This window comes from Hydra viridissima, unplaced genomic scaffold (assembly GCF_058129835.1).
Source record: "Hydra viridissima isolate aposymbiotic clone 2 unplaced genomic scaffold, HvirCarnegie_v1 scaffold_3, whole genome shotgun sequence".
Lineage (NCBI taxonomy): Eukaryota > Metazoa > Cnidaria > Hydrozoa > Anthoathecata > Hydridae > Hydra > Hydra viridissima.
In genome coordinates this window covers 8,792,501-8,813,636 of record NW_028324302.1, presented here as the reverse complement: position 1 = coordinate 8,813,636, position 21,136 = coordinate 8,792,501, and the positions used below count along the sequence as shown (strand labels likewise).

The 21,136-nt window shown below is 30.1% G+C and overlaps 2 protein-coding genes and 4 pseudogenes across 7 annotated transcripts in view; 2 read left to right on the top strand and 4 right to left on the bottom strand.

Annotated features, from left to right (window-relative positions):
• Window positions 1-326: 326 nt before the first annotated feature.
• On the bottom strand, window positions 327-3,608 carry LOC149890870 (uncharacterized; annotated as a pseudogene). Its single transcript, XR_016450584.1, has 3 exons — window positions 2,119-3,608; window positions 1,204-1,742; window positions 327-894 (listed from the first exon to the last, which is right to left on the bottom strand). The product of XR_016450584.1 is annotated as an uncharacterized LOC149890870 (transcript).
• LOC149890869 (uncharacterized) lies at window positions 2,232-5,248 on the bottom strand. 2 transcript variants are annotated; one of them, XM_090081256.1, is made up of 3 exons: window positions 5,088-5,248; window positions 4,283-4,340; window positions 2,232-4,211 (listed from the first exon to the last, which is right to left on the bottom strand). In XM_090081256.1, the coding sequence occupies exons 1-3, from the start codon at window positions 5,149-5,151 to the stop codon at window positions 3,863-3,865; spliced, it is 471 nt and encodes a 156-aa protein (XP_089937382.1). In that variant the 5' UTR covers window positions 5,152-5,248; the 3' UTR covers window positions 2,232-3,862. The 2 variants fall into 2 exon arrangements, with proteins under 2 accessions (XP_089937382.1, XP_089937383.1); XM_090081257.1 differs by having other exon boundaries at window positions 2,232-4,124.
• On the top strand, window positions 4,204-9,045 carry LOC145185341 (uncharacterized). Of its 3 annotated transcripts, none has more exons than XR_016450586.1 (2): window positions 4,204-5,476; window positions 8,756-9,045. XR_016450586.1 is itself a non-coding variant. In XM_090081255.1 (2 exons), exons 1-2 carry the CDS (start codon window positions 7,671-7,673, stop codon window positions 8,374-8,376), a joined length of 489 nt encoding a protein of 162 aa, XP_089937381.1. In that variant the 5' UTR covers window positions 5,295-7,670; the 3' UTR covers window positions 8,377-8,481. The 3 variants fall into 3 exon arrangements, 1 of the variants encoding a protein (XP_089937381.1); XR_016450585.1 differs by lacking the exon at window positions 8,756-9,045 and adding an exon at window positions 7,994-8,481; XM_090081255.1 differs by lacking the exon at window positions 8,756-9,045 and adding an exon at window positions 7,994-8,481 and having other exon boundaries at window positions 5,295-7,776.
• A 4,015-nt stretch (window positions 9,046-13,060) lies between these two features.
• LOC149890868 (uncharacterized) lies at window positions 13,061-15,534 on the bottom strand (annotated as a pseudogene).
• Window positions 15,535-15,594: 60 nt separating this feature from the next.
• Window positions 15,595-16,802, bottom strand: LOC149890867 (uncharacterized; annotated as a pseudogene).
• Window positions 16,803-19,532: 2,730 nt separating this feature from the next.
• The window catches only part of LOC149890866 (uncharacterized), a 3,114-nt pseudogene continuing 1,510 nt past the window's right edge, over window positions 19,533-21,136 (top strand). Inside the window, exons 1-2 of the transcript XR_016450866.1 lie at window positions 19,533-19,672; window positions 20,549-21,136. The exon at window positions 20,549-21,136 is cut by the window's right edge and continues 1,510 nt beyond it. The product of XR_016450866.1 is annotated as an uncharacterized LOC149890866 (transcript). The remainder of the gene's footprint in view (window positions 19,673-20,548) is intronic.

Sequence of the window (21,136 nt, the reverse complement as noted above, 5' to 3'; positions counted from 1 at the left end):
GTCTTTAACTCTGACATAACTTTTATTTAAAGAGAAGGGGGCGCAATTTATCTCATTTACAGAACAAAAGAGCGCTCTTTTGTTCACTAAATGAGCTTTTATTAATTAGAGTTTATATAAGGAGGCGCATTTTTAGCACAAGTTAAGATTAAAAAAAAAAGATTTCCCTTAAAATTTCCTTTATTTTTTTCTTAATTATAATTAATTCACGCCCTTAGCACGGCCCTGTAATTAGAATAGAATGGAACTAGATTTTTCATGTCATTTAATGTTTTTAAAACGATTTGTGGCTATGAAAATAGCCGTTTTTTAAACTTGATAGGGTTGTATCATTGACATTGGAAAGTATCACTGACACCCGCATCTTTGATTGAAATGTGGGCACACTCGCAATTATACCATTGTGGGCATTTTGTGCATTGCACCCAATCGTTCTTTTTAGAGGATGTGTTCTTGCAAATCTGTAATAATAAAATATTAAAGGTCATCCTTGTAATCACTACTACAATATCTATTACTCCATCAATTTCTCAAATTTCATAGACAGCTATAATTTAGATATAACTGTAAACAACTCAAAGAAACAAGGAAACATATGTTTATAAGGATAGGACCTAAAATGTAACAACGGTATATATTTATTTTTCGCCAACCAAATCGCATTTAATTCAAAGTGGACGAACAAAATAGTAAAGGAACAGGTTATTCCCTAATACAATATTGGAATAAAAATTTCAGCTTATTATTATGTTAAAATAAAATAAACACTTGCCCTGCAAATATCGTACAGACGTTCAAAACCACTTTCAAGGTTCTTTAAACACCTACCGCATAAAGTATCGTATATATATTTACGAAATTGTACTTCATTAAATGGATCATTGATATTTTTTTCTGAAAACACAATTTTAAAGAAAGTTAAATAAAATAGAAAATAAAAAAGTCGTGTAATGATGCATTTTTAAATAGTCGCAGACAAATTATAAGTTATGCAAACTATAATTAACAATTATAATTTATTGAACAAATAATTAAATTTATAGTTAATAATGCATAAATGAATTTATATATGCAATTAATTAAATATAAGCAACATAATAAAAAATTAGTTATAAAATCGACAACTAAAAAAATACTAATATGTAAATATTGCACAAGATGCACTCTGTATGCAGAATGCATATTGTGTAAAAATAATGATACCTTCACAAAGTTGTAATGCATAATAGCATATGTAAACACCGCAGTTGTAACTATCCTTCTGTAAACAATGACTTCGGGCTGAAATGACGGTTGGGTTTAAAATGTTAAACTTTAGTCGAAAAAGGTCTTTAGCAACAGCAATGGATTTATTGTGTGATAAATTATTTGGCATAATATTGCAATGGAGTGGATCAAGTACAGTTATTTCTTTTGTTATAACTTTTAGATGTATTAAAATCCAATGAGAATTAGTTGGGTTAAAAGGAATAAGGACTTGTTCTATAACTTTAGTATCAACATCTCTCCATAAAAGCCATAAACTTTTTGAACAGCTTAAAGCTAATGCTTCAGTTGGACCCAAATATTTCATTGAAGGGTATCTTTTTTCTAAGCAATGTAGAAAACTTCCTATGACTTCATCTTGAAGCCAGCCTTTTTGAAAACCTGGAGTGCTTTTTTTTAAATTAAAGGAAATGTCAGATGGTATATTGTTTTCTAATGTCAAAAGGGAAATAAAAGATATTTGGTGAGAGCCATGTCTAAATATATCAATAAATTAAATATATATATATATATATATATATATATATATATATATATATATATATATATATATATATATATATATATATATATATATATATATATATATATACATATATATACATATATATATATATATATATATATATATTTATATATATAAACAAACACACATATATATGAATAATTTATATTTTACACAAAAATATAACTAATATACTGAAGGAAATATAGTTTATTGTTTTATTTACTGTCTAATATATTACCCATTACATCAAATTAACTTGAATAAGCAAATTTATTTAAAAGCTAAGATATTCATAGAAAATATGAATAGTAGCAAGTATTTGAAAATGTATTTAAATATCTTACGTAATGAGAGTGTTGGTGAAATCACAAGTTTCAATCTTATCGCATATTATTGTACTTTGTTTATCATGAATTAGATCAACATGTTGCTGAGACAATTTCAGAACTATCTCTTCTTTTTGGTTTTGTGCAGGATATTGATATGGTTTTGTTTCCTTTTTCCTATTTTCTTTTCTTGTTCTCTTAAATTTATTGGGCTGCCATTGATTATCCAACTTCTTATTTGGTTCAAAATTTAAAAGGTTATTGTGTGGCTTTACAGGTATCTCAATTGAATTCATATTTTTTATGGCTTCAGCTTGACTGATCATGTCTTCCAGTTGTCTGTTCATTGAAGGAAGTTGCAAATTTATTATCATGGGATGAGAAATTAATGTAGATAATTCATCAATATTTTTTTGAAACCTTTCAGTCTCATTTATAAATGTTTGTGATTTTTGCTTCACTTGATTATTACCAGTATTAACAGCTAAAGATACTTTTGTGTAGTTTTTTTCTTGAGTTCTTAAAAGAAATGATCATAACTTATGAACATGCTTGCAAAGGATTATGATGTCATTACAATTACACCTATATAAATGCTGACACAAACCCTTACAGGCAGGATTTAGACATGATTCTGAACACAAACTTTCCTTACATGTGTCGGTTAGAATGTCAACATTGTATGTTACATCTTTTGATTGACTCTTAACTGTGTACTGAGTTAATGAACATTTAATAATACATTTATCTGAAATCAACATTCCTTTTTCATGTCTCTTTTTGTACTTTTTTGGGAGAGATACTGTTCCAAGATAAATGTTGTCTCTTTTGTGGCGCCAATAACTATCTTCCTCAATTGTTAAAAGTAAATTGATTAAATCGTCTAACCTTTTATTAGGTTGTCTTTCCATATAAACTGTTTTCAATTTGTTATGAAATGACTCACATAACATATTAGTATCAGTGTCAGCATGTTGAAAGTTGCGATAGCAAGAAGCCCATTTTATATGTCGAGGAGCATAGTATGTAACAAAGTAACTAATGAAGTTAGGACATTTATGTTCATATGCCTTTACAAAACCATTCATAGTTGATAAAAAAACATCAGGGTTTTTTTCGTCAATGATTGTCTCTAAGATCCTATAAACTTCTTCTTGTAAATTAGATGGACCGACTAAAGGAAGTTTATTGCGCCATGCCCGTTTTACATGCCATTTGCATAGCAAGTGGCGCACATCTCCGAAAACATTATTGAAAGAATTCCAGCCTGACAAATCATCATCTGTCATAACAGCATTAACTTTTACAGAATGATTGCATCTCCTTTTTATTTCCTCTAAGAATGGTGTTATGGTTTGTTCATCTGCATGGTTAGAAATAAGAAAAGCTACTGGATAACCCCTTTTAAAATCATCTCGAACTAGTAAAGTTACAAGAGGAAATGCATACTGATTGGTGCAGTGTGTAGCATCAATACAAACAATTTGTGATGAATGCTTTTTAAACATTGATAGTTGATGCTTTGTTTGTATACCAACCACAAAGGAATCCTTATTAAGGTCAATGTCGTCATACACTTTTGGGCCGATAACAGTTTGTTGTCCTTGTGGCTTATAAACCAGAATGCTATTAAAATCTTCAGACTTCAACTTTTGAACAAGTAAAAAAGTTGAAATGCTATCATCAGGGTGAAGCCGACATCCCTTTTTTACTGCTCTGTTGATATCAGAAATATTCTTTTTTGTAAGAAGATGTGATTTAGTTAACTTTTTTTTACATCTTTTTTTATATTTTTTCCAGTGAAAAAACTACCAGTTTGTTTACTGAAAAAAACATAACTATTAAGTTCCTCCTTTTCCTTCCATGCTAAGAATTCAGATTCTGATAAAAAATTGTAGGATTCTTTGGAAAATATACCTTCATGACATTCCTCTATGTGTTTAATAAGTTTGACTTTTTGAAAAAATACTTGGCCGCAGTCTTGATAGTGACATGGAGTTCTTTTATCTTTGGATTGATCATCTCTAAAAATGGTTTTATGTACCTGTAAAGCATGTCTTTTCATATTATCTTTTCTTGTAAATGACATCATACAAGCAGAACAGATAAAACTAAAAACAAAAATTTTTAATTAAGTCTTTATATACTTTAGTTACTTATTGACATCAATTAAGTATTTTACCCGGGTTTTTTTAACTGAATTTCTGTTAAACTATTCAATGGATTGATTGATGACGATGCTGAAAAAAAAAAATGTCATTTTTGTTTATAATTCACTACAGAAAACCACTAAAAAGTTTCATATTATCAACAAAATGGTTCTTTTAACTATTTAATTTTTGAAAAGGGGGGATTTACTCTCATATGAAAAAAAATCCTTGAAAGAGGAGATTTATTGTTTAAAAAAAACTTGACAAAAGTAAAACTTACTCTTATAACAAAAACTTTAAAAAGGGGAGAATTACTCTCATATGAAAAAAATCATTAAGAGAGGAGATTTACTCTTTCAAATAAAACTTGACAAAAGTAAATATTACTCTTACAACAAAAACTTTAAAAAGGGGAGAATTACTCTTACCACAGAACACCACCAAAAAGGTTCATTTTATCAATGCAATTGTTCTTTTTAACTATTTAATTTTGAAAAGGGGAGAATTACTCTCATATGAAAAAAATCCTTAAAACATGAGATTTATTGTTTCAAAAAAAACTTGACAAAAGTAAAACTTACACTTTTAACAAAAATTTTAAAAAGGGGAGAATTACTCTTCCACAAAACACCACCAAAAAAGTTCATTTTATCATTAAAATGGTTCTTTTTAATAATTTAGTTTTGAAAAGGGGATAAATACTCTCATATAAAAAAATCCTTAATTTAAGAATTTTTTTATATGAGTTTTAAAGCTCATAAGAGGAGATTTACTTTTTTATGGGACTTACTCCCACTATCGATATTACATAACAACTCAAAAAACTAAAAACCCTACCTTCATAAGGATTTATTTCTGCAGTATTAACAAATGATAATTTATCACTAAGCTTGTTAAACATTTCTTTGTTTAATTTCACAATAAGGTTATTTACTTTAACAACACCGGGAATTCAAAAACTTTACTATTCACGACAAATTTTCACGACTAAAACATGCGACAAACTTTATGCAGGTTAATTTACGGGCTAATGTTTACGTCGGGAGTATTTCTCCCCTACGTAAAATTCAAAGTCGAGTAGCGCCCAGAGTCCTAGCCTCAAAACATAGCACCTCTTTCAGGCTTTTTCCTTTAATCTGTCACGTCTGTGGATGTCACATCTGTGGAATACAGGAAGCAACAGACGTGACACCAGTGGAACGGACGTAACAACAACAATTTTACTTGTATATGGATTTTTTAATGTCTGTTTATACTATTTTTAATATTTTAAAACTTTGCTCATTTAGCCAATTAATTATTAGAGAAAAGATAAATGTTTCTAGCCTGATAGATTACAAAGATGGGAAAGATAGAAAACAACTAGAGAATTGAAAAAACTAAGTATGAGAAAGGCGAGGGAGAAGATCAAAGCTGAAAACCCAGAAAAGTATGAAGAACAAAAACAAAAAGACAGAGAAAGAAAAAAAGCAACACGGAAGAAAATTCATGAACTTTCAGAAAGGGATAAAAGATCAGTAAGAAAAGGTTGGAAGGAAAGGACCAAAAGAAGTTGAGAAATGAAAAAGAAAAGACAACAACTAAATGAATATTTGTCAACACCACCTGAAAGTCCAATTTTAAATATTCCTATCAACAATGAACTAGACTTCAATGTACTTCCTGGTCCCAGTCAAGAATCTAGTTCCAGAAATAGCAGCAGGCTAAAAATTCGTAGAAAGTATAGAGATGGGTTAAAGAAAAAAATCCAAAAATTAGAAGAAAAAAACAAATTGTTAAAGCAAAGAGGTGATAAATATAAACAAAAATTCTAGAGACTGCAGTCTGCAAAAGATAATACTCCTCAAAAGGTGGTTAAAAAAATGACTAGTGGTACAAAATGCTCAAAGGAAGTAAAGAAAAGCTTGCTTTTTAGAGAAGTGTTAAAGACACAAATACAATCAAATTTTTCTACTGAGAGATGTATTATCAAAAAAAAGGCTTTTGCCAGGGTATTAAGCGGAAAGATAATAAAGAAGTAGAGACTTCAAAGAAGCCTTAACAATCTTACTTCTAGATATATCTTACCACACAATCTATACCATACACATCAACTCTCAAACAACGAAAACTTAAGATGGAAGTACAAAACTTTTTAGAAAAAGATAGTTCTGGTAGGCTTACTGCTGGGAAAAAAGAAACAATAACAAGAAACAAACTGAAAAAACAGAAAAGACTATTGAATGATACAATGCTAAATTTGTATGACTTTAAACAAACAAACGAGTTCAATTCAACATCTTATAGCACATTTTGTAAATTAAGAACCTTTTGGGTAGTTAAACTAGACTTCCGTAAATGAGATACTTGTCTTTGAATTGACCATGAGAATTTTGCTTTGATTCTTGAAAAGTTGTATACTGAAAAGATGTTGGCATATAAATATCCCACTGACTTGCTAAAAAGTATAACATGTAATGGCGAGCTGAGAGAATTGTGCTTAGAAAGAAAATGTGGAGTATGCTGTTTAAACAAAAAAATAGTTTGTAAAGAATTTGAGAATGAACAAGCAACTTTTCCCCAATGGTCTAAAAAAAGAGTTGAAGTTTTGGTAAAAGGTAAAATGAAGACATGTTTCAAAACTGTAAAAGAAGAGTTAACATTAACTAAAAAACAGCTGTTTTTACATTTTATTAATAACATGTTAGAAAAGTTTATGAGGCTGTATGCAATATAAAACACCAGTACAAAGCTACATCAGAAATAAAAAATAACTTGGGGTCTAGGGATATTTTCATTCATTGTGATTTTTCAGAAAACTACAATTGCAAATACTCAAAAGAAATTCAATCGCTCCATTTTGGTGGATCAAGAAACCAAATGTCAATCCATACAGTTGTGGCGTACTATTACAGTATTTCTGAAAACAAAATAAAGGCCAAATCTTATTGTACATTTTCAGATAACAGGCAACACGACTTTGTTGGGATCTGTGCACATTTAAAGCCTGTTATTAATGACTTGAAAGAAAAGCTGCCTATCATTAAAACAGTTTTTTTTCTTAGTGATAGTACTTCTCAACAGTACCAAAACAAGTCCATGTTCTATTTGCTAGGTACTTTTTTTCGAAAAGAGTTTGGAGCTGAAACAATGACATGGCATTTCACAGAAAAGGGGCACGGAAAAGGTGCCCCTGATGGAATAGGGGGATGTATCAAAAGAATGGCAGACAGAATAATAGGACAAGGGAAAGATATTCCTGATATTATTTGTTTGGTTGAAGAAATAAAAAAAAAGTGTCCAAGTATAACCATCTATACTATTAAAAAAACAGATTTCAATCTCTATGAAAAATGTGTACCCAAAAACCTAACAACTTTCAAGGGGACTTAACAAGTTCATGAGGTGTTTTGGAGTTCCACTAAAAAAGAAACATTGTATATGAGAAGGCTGACATGCATTAAATGTGACAATGGTACAAAATGCAATCACTATAGTATTGGAGAAGTACTAATCCCTACTGAATCTTTGACAGATCTTCATCCTCGTATCCTTTTAATGTATAAATTTAAATTGGCTCATATTGAATATTGCAAACTTTTGCATTGGTTAAATGTTCTAGGTACTTTGCCATCAAGAATAAAATATTGAAATAAGTTGTGCATCAAAAACCTTATTTAACTGTTATTTAATTTTGTAATTTTTTTTTTATAAATAATTTTATTTGCTTCTGTTTTAAGAAATTTCTTAACATACTTTACCAGGTCAACGATCCTTGAAAAGGAAGAAAGGTTTGGCACAAGAAAACCAAGGCCCAAGTAAATGTAAAAAGAAAAAGACAAGACTAAGTTATCACAGTGTTTACGGCGAAAGTGAGGAGGACAGCTTGTCTATTAAAATGAATGACTTTGTGATTGTGAAGTTTCAAACTTCCAAAAAAACTGTCAAATACTATGTTGGGTTAATTCAAGCCTTAGTTGCAGATGGAAATGAGTTTGTCATAAATTTTATGAGAAGACCTGGCCAGGAATTTTTCACGTTTCCGGAGAAAGATGACATCCCTGTCATCGATAAAGGCGATGTAATGTTTATATTGTGCCAGCAAAACCTCAACAACAGGGGGAAAAACAGTTTTCCACAAGATTAACCATTCAAAAACATTTGCTAATTTACGTTCTAATAACACTTAAAAAATTTTAAAAACTTGTACCATATACTATTTTATGTTAGCTAATAAAAACTATTGATTACAGATGATTATTATTTTTAAAAATTACTTGAACAACACTTATAGCTGTTACAGCATAAGTGATATTACTCTTAATGTCACGTCTTTGGTAAAGTTGTCACGTCTGTGGATTACGCTATAAGTTTTTAATTTTTTTTTAGTAAACTTACATTTAACGAGTTGTGTGGATACTTTCAAATAATTACATATACTCAAAGCTATAACCACAAAAAATTTGTTTTAAAAAATTTAATATTTAATTTTTATAAAATTAACTATTGAAAATGCTACTTTTCAGGTAGTGATCGACCGAAACCGAAATTTGAGCCGAAACCGAAAGTACCGAAATTTCGGTTCAGTAAATCCTTAGCCGAAGCCGAAACTGAAATTTCGGCCGAAGCCGAAACCGAAACAGCCGAAATTCGAAAGAAAATATTAAAAATCCCTGAACCATTTATGATCACCGAGTTAAAGCAAAAAAAAAAACTATTTTACGTTTATCTAAGCAATCACCATGTAACATTTGATAAAAACTATAATATGTCAAAAAAAAAGTAGAATATGTCTAGACATTTTAATAATTAAAGTTAACAATTGAAATATTTTCTCTGCAGAATAAAATTTTTTCCATGTTTTCTGGCAAAAGTCTATTTCTTTCATTTGAAAGAATGTCTCCAGCAGTTAAAAACAACCTTTCAACTTCGGTAGATGTTGATGGAAGTGTAAGGAACTTCTTTGCCACTTTTGCCAAACCAAACGTTGCTTTTAATGTTGTCTTCTCTTCATACTCTTTCCAAAACTCTAAACAGCATAAAGATGTTGGGCTTTCTAAGTACTCATTTAAAACTTCCTTTGCCAATATGGAAGTTGGATTTTTGGATCTTGAATTTTGTGACTGTGCAATGATACTTTGCATCATTGAAGAAAACCCAGTGTTCTCAATAGCCGTAGTTTTCATCACAGAAGTAGTTTCATTTTGGCTCAAAATGGAACTGTCTAATTCCAAAAAAACTTGTTATTTAGCAGCTTGAAAGGCTTTTTGGGATCTAAAGAAGTGGTGTTTGAATCTAAGATCAAGATGTGTTGCTATTGCAAAATGATCAATGGTTTCAAAGTTAAAAAAATCTGCCTCGATTACTTTCTTTAAAGCATTTTTCATGGCCATCACTTCTTCGTTATCAGAGGGAACTTCAATGACTTCAGGATAGTTGTCACAATTGGAATACATGCACTGATGCAAGCATCCTTTCCAGAGAGTAATTTGGTGGGTTCTTCAAAAATCGCTAAAATGTTTACCAGCTTTCCACACAGGTTCCAATCCTGTACAGTGAACTCAATGCCGCTGGAAGGACGGATTAGCAGTGTGGTAGCAATTGCTGATTTCAAGTACAGAATTCTTTCAAAGCATGTAATAAGTTGAATTTTAGCGTGTTGGGACATCATTTTTGAGTCCGAGCCTGTCAAAATCGTTCATTTGAAGCTCTTGGTAGTTGTAATGCTCAGAAAAGAAGGAATTTGAAAAAGAAGCATGAGCCCAAAGCTTTCGACATTTTTCTATCAAGTTTACAGCACTCTGGAGTGAAAAAAGTTCTTTTTTAATCACACAATATATATCTAAGAAACTTCAGACCTTCTTTGGAGTTTGAATCAATTTTTGAGATGTTGTCAACCCAGCCAGGCATTGTAAATTGCAACATTTCAGTCCTCTGTCGTTTTGATCTGATTTCAAATAAAGGTATTGTTCTTTTTTTAATTGTAAGAGGCTCAAGTTGATCTGAAGCTGGTATATTTTCAGGATTGTCGGTAGTTGTGAGTATTGCTTTTTCAATTAGGAGATTTTTTAGAGTAAGCTGTGGGTGGCAACTTCTTGAATGTGATGAAAGTCCGCTAAGTGATGCGACCCACAAGATATTTTCAAATTGTAGACATTGTAAGCTGCGTATTTGGAATCACTAGCTGCTACTGTAAAATGATTCCACAAATAGCTTTTCTTTCGATTATTTTCCATTGTAAAATATAGCACTGAGAAACTTTTGATGAAATTATTGATTTTGGTTACTTAACCTAAATGTTAACTCATTTAAAGATTGATTTGAGAATAGTAACTTGAATCTATTATGTAACGTGATTTCAGTTAAAATTTCTTCAATTGTTATGATTAAAAATTGATTTACAAACAAACGATTACAATTAGGAAATCGTCATAATCCCACTCTAAATAAAAAAAATTTATCGAGACTTTAAGAAAATCTTATAAATGTTTCGGTTCATTTCGGTTGTGGTTTGAACCGAAATTTCGGTCGAAACAGGAAAAGTAAAAAATTGCTGACGCAGAAATTTCGGTTTCGGTTTCGGCCGAAGCCGAATATTTCCGTTCACTATTTTCAGGAGAATGACCCATACATTTTATGAAATATTTCCTTAAAGTATCTCGTTAAACTTTTGGCACCGAAAAAAAAACTTTTTTATCGTTTTTTTTTCTTGCGTAAATAGTTGTGCTAACAATAAGATATCTAAAGACGGGGGAAATTTATAAAATCTCCACTTAAAAAACAAAAATCCCACCCTATAAGACTACCAAAAAAAAAAAAACTGATTGACTTAAGATGGTACATCCCCATTAATTTTGAAATTTTTTAGAAAAAATCAATTTTTTGAAAATTGGTTTTTTAAATTCAAAATTTTTCATAGAACAATATTATTAATTTTTTTTTTAATAAATAAATGAGGAAGTGTGTACAATTATGTGTTTTGTGGCCATAGTAAATTGAGAAGTCCGTAGCAACGCCATAGCAACGCATTTTAAAACAAAAAATGTAAACTTGCTCAAGCTTCACAGTCGTTTGTAAGAGGAAAGTTATTATGCGCATGCGCAGTAGAGTTAAAAATAATTTTAAATTTTAAAAATGGCTACGGATGCAAAACTTATTATTGACAACGAGTAACTTGTTTAATTTTAGATAATTAAATAGGCTTTTAACTATTTTTTAAATGAAATTATTGTGAAAATAACTTTCACCTGTACTAAGAAATGTTTTAAATAAAATACAAGACCTCTGAATGTGAATAAAATCTACTTTCAGCTAAAGCTACTTTTACTCTTTTTGTTCATAATCTTTAAACCTTTTTTAAAAAAATTTTGAGCGTAGAAATTTTTAAATTTTTATTTATTCAGCAAGATGAACCTTTTATCTTTTTTTGCATTTTTTGCTTATATGAGGATTCAATTTTTTTTGCAGGGTTAAAATAAAATCTTAATCGTTAACTTTTTGTAACCTGTTGCCGATGTGACTATGTATTCCGATATATATATATATATATATATATATATATATATATATATATATATATATATATATATATATATATATATATATATATATATTTATAAAGAGAAATAGAGAAAGAGATTTCGAAAAGAGTATAAATATATAGGAATTGGTTGATAAATATGAATTACCAGGATTTGTAAAAAAAAAAAAATTATATAATTGTATACAGTGCTCGAAGTGGGAAAAAAAAGGTAGCGGGATGGTTTTTAATACTTTCTAATCACCATCCCACCTATCCTAAAATTATAGATTTCGTATTTTGTGTAGATTAAATAAAGGAATTATAAATCCCTAGAGTATCCCTATAGTAAAAAACCTATATTAAAAAAACAACTTGAGGTCCGTTATATTCTTAAGAGACTGTCACCGTAAAATATTGAGTTGAGTTTCACATCAAACGTCATTAAGCAATCAAAAAACAATGATATATTTAAACATTTTATTTTTAAACAAGTCTTATTTTTTTGTATTTACCAATTTTTAAATAATTGAAAAAAAATACCATCACATTGAGGAAAGGATTGGCAAGTTTCAATACTCGAAAAATCTGTCACTTCTTTATTTATTTCAGCGTCATTTTCCAAATTACTTTTAGAACTATCACTGCTTAACTTTCTTTTCCTTCCGCTTGCTAGCCATTTACCCATATTTAAAATAAGTAAATTTTTTTTAAATCATAACATTTAATGTTGAGTAAATCTACTGTGTACTATATTTTATTTCACCAAAAAAAACTCTAATGATACTTTATCGAAAAAAAAAAACCAATGTCGCTTTTTGTTGCTTGGTAACTTTTTATTTAAAATACAAAAGAAAAGACACAATGTTTTATAATTATCGATTTAGTTTTTGAAATTTCTACCGCAAATTTTTAAATAACAGCTGAGACTTTAGTTCATTTAAATTCTTTAAAATTGTTTTTACAAGTTTATTTATAGGAGGAAAATAAAATAAAATTTCCATTAATTTATTATGTACCGGGATGGCATCCCACCCCAAAATATGCATAAAAAAAAGAGGTGGGATGGTCTTCAAAATTTAAAAAGGTAACGGGATGGCATCCCGCCCCATCCCGCTTCACTTCGAGCACTGATTGTATATATATACCATTTTTAAATAGTCTTAATATTCCTTTGCAGAGTTTGTGGACAGTTACTTGGTAAAAAGCATTATTTTATAGGAGAAATTCTTAAAGTAAAATTAGAGAAGCTGTTTCATGTTGAAATGACAGATTTGGAATTTGTCCATCCTCCAAAAATGTGTAAAAAATGTTATTGTACAATAAACAATGTGCTTTCAAGAAAAACATCAACTGCCCTTTGTCTCTGTACTAAATGGAAACCTATTCTAACACGCTTTCTGCTTCCATCATTTAGTTTCTAGGCATAAATAAATAAAAAATCAATTTTATACTAATTTAATACATCAACATTTATGCGGATATTGCAGTTGATTTATTAGAGGTTATTGACTAAATCGAAAGCCTGGAATAATAACATTCAAAATTTTGATCATACATAAGAGTGTACATAAATATATGATGTATGTATGTGTATTAGGGTTGGCCAAAATCTAAAAAATTTGAAAATTACATGTGGCTGCATAAAAAGTTGTTCCTTACCATATAAAAATTATTATTGTAAAAAAAAAAGTTTTCTAGGATATTTCTAAGTACTGCCGCATTTTATTTAAAGAATCGTGTTTTTACGCAAAAATATCGCTATAAAAAATTAGGTGATGTGGGATTGAGAAACATTTAGCATCTATTCCAAATGTTTAAAATGCTTTAATTATCACACAATATATTTTAACATTAAAAAACGAATCATTTATTCTATATAACCAAGGTGCTATCTGGTGCAGTGATGCATGGTATAACGGAAATTGTTATTTGAATTGAACAAAGTTAGAGAATAACTCTTTCTTATTTAAGTTACCTACATGTTTTCTATGATTTTCAACGACTTCTATTATTTCGTTTCCTACTTCCTCATCCTAAAATTAGCCAAACATTCTGTATAAAACATCTGAATAAAATTTTAAATACTTTTTTAAAATTTCTTTGTCTCACCTTTGTGAGTATCTGAAGATAATCTGAACATAACTTGATTCCTCGCTCTGCAACATCGTTTGTAACCTTGACTGTTATAATAAAATGTTTCATCTTTAAAAAGTTTCCATCTTCCTCCCATTCTGAAGGAGGAAGTTTGAGCCATTTACCGTTATCGTTTAAGTTATGAAAGAGCAACCAAGATCTTTTCCCAACATATGACAATATCTCTGAGTTCTTGTGAATAGATGGAAGATTAGGTTTTCCAGAGTTGATAGCAAGTGGCTTTCCCACATTTATCATTTTTAACGCAATATTAGCCTTTTCTTTAGCAGAAACCTTATTAGAAAAGAGACTGAAGACTGACACCTCCTCAGTTAGATACCATGAGTGCCTGTTAAGAACTTCTTGAGCTTTCTGAGCTGCATTAGAGAAGCCTGAGATCTGCCCCAGAGCGCCTAGATCATTGTATAAATGAATATCGTTAATTGGTGCATCAGAGCCTTTTGTTGCTTCTAACCAAGCTTTTACATATAAAACTGAGCTGAAAGTCAAAAAGATTTTTAACTTTGCTTCATCAGAATTGAGTAAATCTTCTTTAAAGATGAACATCTTTGGTGCATATAACAAGTGTGACATCCATCTGGCACGATGATTTGCTCCACAGGTTTTCCAGATTTTAGGTTCTGGTCCGCCTAAAAGATAAAGTGCTAACTCTGCAGCTTCCTTATAATCACCTCGGCGATGCTTACATTTTACTTGTTTCTCTAAGAACACACGAGTTTCGTCTGCTTTCATTTTAAGGAAAGAATTTTCAAGATCTAGAAACCTGTTTAGTTTTTTTAGTGGAGCCTTCTCTGCGCAAATCCATTCTTGATGAAAATCTTTGAAATCTATATTATAATTAGCTTTTTTTTCTTTTTTAAATAAGGAGTTCCAAAATGCTCCCAAGATCAATTCTAAAATGTGATGGCGACAAGCCAGCCAAAGAAGAGTTTTCATTGATTTACAATCCTCTAAAAGAGTTGCAGCTCCGTTTTTAACTCCTGTATTACATGCAGTCGTATCAAAAACCTGGGCAACAGTGTTAGCTTTGAGATCACATTTATCTAAGTCTTCCAAGATTCCTTTGCAAATAGAAAGTCCTGTACCAGATTGTATAGGTTTTATTGATAATATTTTTCCTTCAACGCAATTAGGAAAAACCACTGACCAAAACAGTTAAATACTCAAACCTTTGCCTTGAGATTTGTTTTAAAAGTTTTCCGTCCCAATGAAGTGTCAAATAATCTGATTTAATCTTATTTTGAAACTCTGTTATTAGTTTCCTTGCCATTACTTGCCTATTTAGCTTTCTTGATCTTCTTATAGTTTTTATTGAAAGGCTAACATCGTCAGGTTTAATACCACCTGTATAAAATTAAAAAAATATAAATTTTTTTAATTTGTATACAATAATCTTGTTTACTTATTAATAAAAAACGAACCTAAAACTAGAATTGCAGAAGTATTCATCATCAGCTGAGGATTTGATAACTTAGTTCTATCTGCAGTTGCTGTTATCATTGGGTGAGAAATGAAGTTTTTTGGCAAAACCAGTGTGATATTATCTGATCCGGTATCTTTTTTTTCTCCTTGCTGCTTTTTAGAAAACTCAGGATCACTTTTAGGAGAGTTTGGAGATGCAGAACTCATAGAATGACTAGATTTAGTGACATGAGAATATTCATCACTACTACAACCAACCAACTTAACAGTTTCTTCATCATCTATTTTTCTTCTTTTTTCTTTTTCAGTTGCCACCTGTTTCTTTTCGATTCTTTCTTTTTCTCTCCTAACATTAGAATGTAGCAAATTATCTATTACACCAATTCCTCCAGTTTTTATTCCATTTTTAAGAGCTGTAAACCAGGCAATATCTTCATCTGCATCCTTAGCTGATCTGGTTTTTCTAATGTCATCTTTTCAACTAGGAGAACTAATATCAAAAATGCCATCTAATGATTGAATAAAGTTTTGTTCAAGTAAACTCTTCTTATTAGAAATCCTATTTTTAGATTTTGCAAGCAACCTCCATTTGTCATGTAGCCTTAAAATATTGTCAATACTGTACTAAAAGAGCTTGACTAATTTAGTAGTAAGCAATTCAGCTAACTTAGATTTCGAAATGTTGCTTTGAGTGTGCAATGCCTCCCTAACTTTAGTAAACTCTTCATAAGAGCTATCAATAACTTGCAAGTGATACCTTGAAATGGATGATACAAATAATTTAAAACTTTAAATAAACTTTCAAAACCATTAAGTGATAGCTTCAGTCTTAATACAGTATTAAGCCTAGCCTGAAAAATTTATAAACATTTCTGGTAGTGGGCAAAGAGCTTGTTTTTAAATCTTCTAACGGATATCCAACCAACCATATTTTATTAGTTGAGTTCAATACTTTCAAGTATTTCTTTTTTACCGACTTTTTTAATTTGGTTGGTTCAATGTCATTTTTCTTTGGTTTAATTAGTGACATTTTCTTTATCAAATATTTACTTTGAATTACATAAACTGGAATTGAAAACAAGATAAGCATATAGTATTAACCACTTAATTATCTTAATTATATAGACAATAACCTGGCCGATAATAATAAATAGTCAGTACGTATGTAAGTAAGCATCTAGGCCTGCAATTTGCAAAAAAATAAATATAAGATAAACTTAATGAGTTTTAATTGAAATTACACATATTTTTGAACACAATTCTTACAGGTGTCTATTTATTGTATGAAAACCACTAAATAAAGTTATTGTGTTGTAAAATAAAAATCAGAACAAAAGATTTTTGTTATGTTTTGTTTTACTAGAAAAGGATAAAATATGAATATCTTATTAGAAAGATACTCAGGCATTTTTGTTAAACTCTTAGTACTTTTTGCATAAGCAAAATTAAGTCTGATTTAAAAATTTCGCATTAAAAAAAACAGAGCATATTCTGTTTGTTTACAAAAAACGCTAATATTTGTTTGTATTTAACCGAATAAATTAAAAACGGAACAGATATAATTGAAGATTTGCGTTTTTCGTTTAGATTTCTAATTTACATTAAAAATGAAATGCGGCAGTACTTAGAGATGTGCTACAAGAATATTTTCATAACAAAAAATGTTTTTTAGAGTAAAAGAAACAATATTCGATGCAGCTAGTAGCAGAATTACCTATTTTGAAAATTTGTTTAATATTGTGGCCTACCCTAATATATATATATATATATATATATATATATATATATATATATATATACACACACACACACACACACACACACACACACACACACACACACACACACACACACACACACACACACACACACACACACACACACACACACACACACACACACACACACACACACACATGAACTGCATGAACTATTAGCTGAGCGCTGTGATTGCACACAGATCAAAGATCTCTTCCCAGTTGCCGATAAAATAATCATCGCTCATATGATTTTTTCGGAAGCACTTTATTACTCTCATAATAAAGGACCTATGCTGCAAGGCAGGTAACATCAAGAATATTGTAGAAAAATGCTATAGGCCACATTTGAATTAATCTTTTAGTAGCATATCTACCAAGCATTTTATCCATTGTGTCAACAGCTTTTGACCAGTTGTAAAATTCAATAATTTCCGGTTTTTTCTTTGCATCATCACCGATCTTTGCTACCTGACACATTAATGATAGCATAATTACTGCTTTATTTTTTTTGGGCACATAACTGCACATAGTTACTTTTTCATGAAAACCAAATACGGTGGATAGTTCTTCTCGTGCTTTCAATGCAGTCATTGCTGGTGGAATACACGTCTTATTTTTCTTTAAAGTGCCAATATTTGTAGATCTCAGGATAGTAAAGATTATGCCAATGACAGAGTAGTGAAGTAATTATTTATTGTAATGTTTCTACCGGATCCTTTGTATTGTGCTACTAAACCTTTTACAACTCTCTCACCAACATTTTTCTCACGACAGGCACTCGATTTTCCAGTGTAAATCTGATCTGTGAGAGGATACGAATTTTCTGCATCACATATCCACCATTCTTTAATGCCATACTTGGCTGGCTTTGATGGAATATATTAAGTGAATTTAGTTCAACCCCGATATGGGTAAAGTTGCTCGTCGATGGTCAGGTGCTCTGTTGGGTTGTAATGTTTTGGTAAATTACTATTAAGCATTGTCCAAATGTCTCGTATTGGAGCAGCTTTATCAATCTCCATGCGTTGAGCACAAGTATTGGCATCATCAAATCAAATAAAAAGAATGATGTTCCAAAAGCGATTGATCCCCATTGCTGCACGATATAATGGATATGAGTACGACTGCCACATATCCTTTGTATTGTCAGAGTTTGAGTTGTTGGCGCCAGAGGTTATCAAAATAGCCAGGAATACATAAAATTCCTGAAGTTCAAGATTTTGCCACACTAGTTGTTTTTTCATTGGATTTTTTTCATTATATGTTGTATATGTTGAGTTTGCTTTTTTATTCGTATGACGTATAATGATATCAGCCATTTCTGGAGTGAAAAATAATTTGAATGTGTCTAGAATTGACAGTTTGTTCGTATTTCTTTTAGGTCCACATCTCTGTCGCACAATATTATGCCTTGCAACTTGATCTTCACTTTTTGGTGTCTCAGCCCACATAGTACCATCTTTTGCTGTCATAGCTGGCCCACTAACTGGAGTTTCTAATTCACTTTCTTCATCTTCGCTAACATCATCTCCAATTTCACTTTCTTCATCTTCGCCGAGTGCATTCTCATCAACTTCTTGTAAAAATACGCACAACGTATAAAACATTATATTTCATAATCATTGTTGCATAATATAAAATAAAATTGCAAATTACCAGTATCATCAAAATCCGAAGCTGCCACTTCACTCTCTGGTAAAAAAATCATCATCGTCACTATCCAACACGTGGCCATCGCCAGATTCTTCACCATCAAATATTTCGAATACATTTCTATTGAAAAAAGTTTTCAGTTTATTATTTTATTTTTTGATTAAAAGTACAAAATAATTTATTCAAAAATAAAACAAGGAAATTACTCATTACCGTTGAAAACCTAATGGATCCATCGTATTTCCATAAATCCATCCATCATCCATTGTATTATCCATCACTCATAACGATTATTTACATATAGTATTATTACTCTCTAATAAAGAAAAAAAAACTTCTCTTTTTCACAATAAATTTTGTACATTATAGTTTTGTTCTTTTCACTACACAGCAAGTGGGTACCCGGGTATCCGGTTATTGAACGAATGGTGAAAGTTTGGTTATTCACCGTACGGTTAATTACTTCCTAAGCTTTTTTCCAGTTAATTTGGCAGTTTGTTCTTTACCCAGGCGATAAAAACGTATTTTTGCATAGTTTTCTGAAATAAGTTTAACCAGTGCAAGTAAATGGTTATCAGTTATAGCTGAGTCAAACCCAGTGAAAAATAAAACCGCGTCCCACATGGGTATTGTGTGGGTTTCGTGTGGGATTGATGGGATTTACGTGGGACGGATTTTCCCGTACCAGGGACGTTAAATCTCATAAGAAACGTTAAATCCCACAAGAAATGTTAAATCCCACGTTAAATCCCACAAGAAACCCACGTTCCCACGTAAATCCCGCAAGAAAGCCACAAGAAATCTTCCAAATTATAATTTGAAAGCTAGAAACTAAAAAAAAATTTTTAATTTTAAAATCGACATTTCGGCGAGGTTGCATTTCTATTGTGTAAAGATATTTTATATTATTTTAGAGAATGGCAAGCAAGTATGTAAGTACCACGAATAATGTTTATCTTTCTTTATAGAAATAAGATTAAGATTAGTGCAAATTAACGTATTGTTAGGATAATATAATAGTTATTTGAATATAGTTCTTGAGTATATTATTTGCAAACAATTAATTGATGCAAGTTTAAATGTTGTCAAAAACCAAGCATGCATGCATGGGACACTGCAGTGTCCCACAAAGATATGCAGATTTGGAAGTTAAAGAATTTCCAATTTTCTTTATTAAAAAAAAGAAAAGAAAAATAGTTTGAGATGGGTTTCTGTAACTTTTTTTAGGCTCTTAAACTTTTAACTTTAGATATAATAAGGTCCTTAAGACTTCATGAACTACATTGAGGAACAAAAACAGAGTATTTATAGAAACTTTTTAATTTTTAATCTGGAGTACCACAGTGTTATTGAAAATAAAGACTCTGGGTCCAGTTTTTAAAGTAATATGATCTAAAGTAATATATAAATAAAATAATATGATTCAAAATGCATATAACCTGATATCCTGATAGTTAGCTATATGTAGAACTAGTCAGACATATAATTTATTAAATAAACTTGTTTTTTAAGGTTATGCTTGAACAAATTAGTACCAATTAATTTAAATTCAAGTTTTAGTTAAAGTTCAAATTAAAGTTCTTATTTGTTAATTGTTTCTTTACTATTTTTTACTTATTTTTTCAGTTTTGTTAATTAGTACTAATTCTTACTCAGTAAGAATGTTTATCATTGTTGAAATGATATGTAATACATGTCATATACAAAAATGATGCAATGAATACTTTTTTCTCTTTTACTCTTTTTAAATGATCTTAAATAACGTAAGTTATTTTTAATAATGTGAGGTTTTACATTATATTTTATAGGAGTCACAAAAGAAATACTATTTTGTCAATAAAGTTAGAAAAAGTGAAGATAATATTTTGACTTTTGACTGCTCTGCAGATTTACCTACTACTCAAGTTGACGATTCTGCTGTTGATTTTACAAATGATGCAACTCACTATGAAAATACTGAAAAGTTTTTGAAAAACTTTATTTTTTCAAATGATGAAGATTTTTTCCAAAGTTTAAACAATTTTGGTCAAGATGATGACCAAAATTCTAACTTAAAAAATTCTAACTTAGAACAGCTTTGATTACAAGACAAACTTATTTTATGGTATATACAATATAACATATCAAAAAATGCATTTTCAGCATTTTTAAAAATTATTGGTCCTGATAATAATTTACCCATATGCGCTACCACTTTACTTAGCAAGAGCAAATGTTCTAATAAAAGTTATACCGATGCAAACAAATTGTATCATTATTTTGGAATACAAGATAATATAGAAAATAGAATTAATGCTGGGCTAAATGCTGAATTTATTCCTGAAGGATCTCAGTATAAAAAGTTAAAATAGGAAGTTTATGTTGATGGTGGAGAAACTCTTGTATCACTAGCAATA

Excerpts from the sequence above, each read along its gene's own strand:
- LOC149890869 (XM_090081256.1), bottom strand. The coding sequence starts at position 5,151 with ATGTTTAACAAGCTTAGTGATAAATTATCATTTGTTAATACTGCAGAA. Across the intron at positions 4,341-5,087 it reads AGAAATAAATCCTTATGAAG|CATCGTCATCAATCAATCCA; the intron begins GTAGGGTTTTTA and ends TTTTTTTTTCAG. Across the intron at positions 4,212-4,282 it reads ATTCAGTTAAAAAAACCCGG|TTTTATCTGTTCTGCTTGTA; the intron begins GTAAAATACTTA and ends TTTTGTTTTTAG.
- LOC145185341 (XM_090081255.1), top strand. The coding sequence starts at position 7,671 with ATGAGAAGGCTGACATGCATTAAATGTGACAATGGTACAAAATGCAAT. Across the intron at positions 7,777-7,993 it reads TTTGACAGATCTTCATCCTC|GTCAACGATCCTTGAAAAGG; the intron begins GTATCCTTTTAA and ends ATACTTTACCAG.